We start from the raw sequence: 5,346 nt of genomic DNA, 5'->3' as shown, positions 1-5,346 counted from the left end.
ATCTATCCCTGACATGTCAGCCGGTGTCCAGGCGAATAGGTCGCCATTAGCCCTGATCATTTTCACAAGGGGTTCCTTCAGTTCGTGAGGGAGGTTTCTGTTCATGAAGGTGAACTTCTCCTCCGTGTCGCCGACTCTAAACTTCTCCAGGTTCCCTTCTAGTTCGGGTCTGGGCTTGTCGTCGACCCTGGCATCCAGGTCGGCGAGGAACACCCCTGACGCTTCCTTAGATTTCTTTCTTAAGGAGAGACTGGCGTTGTCGCAAGCGACTGCCGTTTTCAAGTCTCCTTTCATGGATTCCACAGACCCGTCCTCAGCGACAAACTTCATTATTAGCATCTTTGTGCTGATGACTACCCCTAGGTCGTTGATGGTTTTTCTCCCTAGAATGATGTTGTAGGCTGTGGAGTCTCGTAGGACCACGAACTCGGCCATTATCGATCTTCTCGCCTGACCTTGTCCTACGGAGATCGGGAGGGAGATTATCCCGTCCGGTCTGATGAAGTGGTCGCCTAGTCATACAACACCGTGTTGGTGAGTCTTCAGGTCGGCGTCTCGCAGGCCCAATGCGTCGAACACGTTGCGGAACATGATATTTAAATCTGCCCCAGTATCTACGAGGATTCGCTTAATGAGGCCGGTTCCCACTCTGGCCATGATGACCATGGGAGGGCTCTCCGCGACCTCGTCGAACCATTGGTCCTCCAGGCCAAACGAAATGGATGGAAGTCTTTTGGAGTTCCGCGCCGAGGGTGAGAAAACCGCCAGGATTTTGGCGTCGTTTTTATGTGCCGTCCTCGACCCTGGCGCCGCGTTCCTCGCTGTTACCACGTTCACTATGGTAAGGCCGTGATCGTCGTCCTCCGGCTCTTGGCGTCGCTTTGTTGCCCGGGTCTTGTCCTCCCCCTCATCGTCGCGATTCTGTCTCCTTGGCTCCCTAATGAGGTGGGAGAATTCGGCTAGTTTTCCATCCCTGATTGCTTGTTCCAGCGCGTCCTTCAGGTCGAAGCAGTCCTGTGTCTTGTGCCCGTAGCCTTTATGGTAATCACAGTAGAGGCTCTTGTTCCCCTCTGTTCGGTCCTTAAGAGGTTGGGGCTTCGACATGATTCCCTTCTCGGCTATTTGTTGGTAAACTTCCATGACCGGTGCGGTGAGGGAGTGTAATTAGTGAACTTCCCGACTCGAGGAAATGGCCTGGGTGTCTTGCTCGGACCGCCGTCTCTGGCGTGTTCCTTCTGTCTTTCTCCATTCCTGTGGTGCCGGGCTTGATTGTAAGAGGGCTGCCATTTGTTGGCAGCCACGACCTGGCTGACTTCTTCATCATTGATGTATTCCCTAGCTACACATTGGATCTCCTGCATTGTCCATACCAGCTTCGCGGTGAGGTGCTTTCTGAAGTCTTCGTTTAGGAGTCCGTTCGTCAGGTATAGGCTAGCAACCGAGTCAGTTAGCCCGTCGATCTCCAAGCACTCGTCGTTGAACCAGTCTAGATATTTTCTGGTCGGTTCGCCGGACTTCTGCGTGACTCCGAGCAGATTGATCGGGTGCTTTGCCTTTACTATTCTGGTAGTAAATTGGGCTAGGAAGGCGTGGCTAATATCTAAAAACCTGGCCACCGAGCCCTGCGGGAGGCTATTAAACCACCGTATTGCAGGTCCCGCAAGGGTGACCGGGAAAGCGTAGCACCTTACCTCATCCCCCACTCCCTCCAGGTTCATCCTGGCCTCGAAGGCCATAAGGTGCTCCTGTGGGTCTTGGGTTCTATTGTACTTCATGTCCGTTGGCTTGTCAAAGTGTTTTGGCAGCCAGACTTCGAGGATGGAACAATGAAATGGGGTCGCGCCCATTATGACGGGTCCGCGGGTTCTCCTTGCTCTTCCTTCGTCGTCTTCCCGTGACCGTCTTCCCGGTCACGATCTGCGGTGTGTCTTCTCCCGCGCCTGGCATAGATGATGGGGTCGCGGCGCCTCCTTGTGCGTCCTTCCTCCCTGGCGCTCTCGGGATCAGATCTTGGGCTAGCTGTTCGCCGGGAGTGGCTTCTCGGAGGGGAACGGGAGTTGCTTGATTCGGGAGTTTGTTGGTGATGTTCTCGGTCTGCCAGTCGGTGCTCTAGGTCCTGCATCCTGTGACGTAGTTCTTGCATTATTCTGGCGCTGTTGTCGCCAGTTCCCCTGAAGGGGCGTCTTTCAAGAGATCGTGAGGTTCTTCTTGGAGGGGACCTCGTGCGCTCCCGGGAAGAAGCCACGGAGGCTTCTCCTCTGCGCTCGGTCTCGCGGCCTATTTTTCGTGGGTCCAGTACAACGTCCATTCAGGCGTTCCCCACAGACGGCGTCAATGTTCGGTAGGTTGGGTATCGGACGGTTCGGATTCGTATCCTGGTTGATGAGGGGGGTCTCGCCTGGTCATGAGTCACTGGGTTGGAATAGACGACGTCCCGAGCACTTCGTGTGAGGAGGGGGGTGTCACCTGCAAAGACACTCCGACGCTCTAGTCAGTAAAGTGTGCAGGCGAAAAAGGGATGAATGGTATGTGACGTACCTTGGGGGAGGGGTAGGACCTTCCCCATATATACCGTGTCAGAGGTGGGCCCTGCAGGGGTAGGCCCACCTTCTTTGATGTTTCCTTCATATAGCTATAGCAAAATTGTCAGGGACGCACGTCCAGGTCGGCGACTGAGCGCCTCACTTCTGACCGTTCGGGTCTGATGGTGCTTGGGTCGGGCTGGCTCGCAAATGGTTTGGGCCAGGCTGTAACAGAAATTAAATAAAATTTTTTTGAATTCAAATAGAATATTTTAAACCTTAAGGACCAAAATAAGATTACGTCCAAATATAGAGGACCAATTTAGTACTTTATCCTAAAATGAAAAAGATTTATGAAGTTGTTTAGACTTGTGACTTTGTGAGTAGTAAAAGTTATATGTTAGTGGAGAAAAAACAAAGATACAAGTTTAGATATTAGTTTTTGAAGTGTGGGACTATTTCAGAATTGTTTTAGTTAAACATAACTTATAAGGTATCCAAGAAGTATAAATAATATTTATTTATTTATTTATTTTAAATTTTGACAAATCTCGCTTGTGAATTAGGCATTATCTATCGCTGTGCGTATATCAATCATCATTCATAAAATAATGACTTCAACTGTGGACTGGTTTGGTGTTCACATCATGTATGTAAAACCTATGGAGATTTGAAATTTTGAATGTATGACAATTATGTGAAAGAATAAACATTTTTAAAATGGGAACGTGTAATGTGAAATGTATTTAAACTTTGCTTAATATATATCTCTATCAAATATCATCGTAAGTTTCAAAAATATAATCGGATCATCTAGTTTTATAAATTCTAGATAGATATGAAATTATGTTGCCATCTTCACATGTCATATTCATTTATATATCCAGTTAAAACTTAAAAATAATAAAATAAAGTCAACACGCTCGGTTGACCTGTCAGAGAAAATAAATCAACGTTTTTACAAGTTGTAGGATATAGCTAGGAAGTGAATATTGTACAATGTACACCTAAATAATTGATCATCTTAATTACATTTGAAAGATTTAATTTATTTTACTTCTAATATAATAAGGTACACTTACAATAACATCTTATCAAAATAAAAATGATATTATGATAAATGGAATGATAATATTCACTATTTAAAATTTAATTTAATTTGTTTAATTTTAAAAATAGATTTAAATTTTATCTATTATATATTTCATTATGTATGTTATGAATTATTTTTATAATCACTTTCAAATACAACTATAAATATATTATTTATGTAAAAATTCAACAACCACATGTCTCACCCTTATCAACCTTAAGTCATATATATAATAAGATTGTATATCATATCGTGAATTGCAAGGGATCACACTTAGCCAATATGGCAATATTAATAATATAACGAAATGTTGTTTTCATTATTTTAAAAAATAAAAAAATGGTGAGCAAATAATGCAATACAATTTTTTATTTATTAATCGAGTATGATCTTTAATTATCAGGGATTAGCTATCACCTTCTAATAGACTGTACTATTCAAATGTCAAAATTAATTTAAATATAGATTATAATTCTTAAATGCATTAACCATGCGTTACACGTGAGATCATTCACTAATCACTAACTACGTTTTTGAACAGTTAACGATTGATTAGATTTATTTGATGGATATTATTTTTTATGATTATAAATTAATTTTAATTTTTTTTATGACAAGATTTGTTAGAATTATAATTTTTTATGATCAATTTTAATCCTTTAGAAAAAGGACAATATATGGCTTGTTATGAAGATAACTAGTAGACGTTCTCATGAAATTCTTCTATAAGGACAAAGAAATCATCAAGGAATTTACCCTTTTTGATGAATTAGAGTAGAATCTTTAAGATAGTTGCTTAATCATAGATTAGTGAGAATCCAAAATAAAAAGACGGTTGTGTGGAAGCGTAAGATTATTTAGAGAGTTTCTATTATTTTATATTGTATTTATTTAGTATTTTTACTGTATTGAAAATTTATGGGTTAGAGATTATTATTTTGTATATATTTTTTGTTTTTTAGATATAGATTCTGGTGTTTCGCAGTGAACTAAAATTCGTCTAGATGGTGAAGTTTATTTTGACTCTGCTTTGTATTTTGTTTAGAATCTCTCTCCTTATTTTAAAAAACATTATATATATATATATATATATATATATATATATATATATATATATATATATATATATATATTGGAAACTTTGTCTATAGAGACTTTGATGTGTCTTTGGGAGAGTTAGGATTTATTATCAACTGTTTTATTTTACTGTAATCTTAGTCAACCTAAACTTCGTAAGTCGTGACTAGTGGTTATCATACACATACTTATATATATTCTGTCTTTAATCTATTCTATCTTTAAAGTTTTATTTTACCCTACTTTTCAAACGCGTTACTTTTCGTCACATGTGTGTTTCGGATCGCAATTTTCTTTTACTCCCTTTTTAGATTCCTAGATTAATAATTTATTCTAGTTATATATGTATTATAAATCCTCCTTGAGTCATACCACCTTAGTATCATTGACTTATGACTCGAGTATAAGAATTTAAATGTTAAGGTATTACAAAAACCACATCACCATTGACGACCCTTATGATGTGAACCTGGTTCTCATTCTTGGTGACCCACCACAAAGCACCCCTGATAGAGGTATAGAGGTGAAACAAAAACGACAGGAAGAACAAGCGGTAAGAAGAGAAGGTAGAGGGTGTGGACATGAGGAACCTCGCCGTCATGGAACCTGGCCCTATGAGTGGTCTGGAAGGAGGAGGGGCGGGGAATGGAGAAG

At 41.2% G+C, this 5,346-nt stretch overlaps 1 protein-coding gene across 1 annotated transcript; it reads right to left on the bottom strand.

The window, feature by feature from the left end:
- Positions 1 to 1,118: 1,118 nt before the first annotated feature.
- On the bottom strand, positions 1,119 to 1,847 carry LOC112770438 (uncharacterized). Its single transcript, XM_025814794.1, has one exon. The coding sequence runs from the start codon at positions 1,845 to 1,847 to the stop codon at positions 1,119 to 1,121; it is 729 nt and encodes a 242-aa protein (XP_025670579.1).
- Between the last annotated feature and the right edge of the window lie 3,499 nt (positions 1,848 to 5,346).

Source organism: Arachis hypogaea, chromosome 18, assembly GCF_003086295.3.
Source record: "Arachis hypogaea cultivar Tifrunner chromosome 18, arahy.Tifrunner.gnm2.J5K5, whole genome shotgun sequence".
Taxonomy (NCBI): Eukaryota; Viridiplantae; Streptophyta; class Magnoliopsida; order Fabales; family Fabaceae; genus Arachis; species Arachis hypogaea.
The sequence above is the reverse complement of the archived record's forward strand: the minus strand, read 5'-3'. Positions and strand labels throughout refer to the sequence as shown.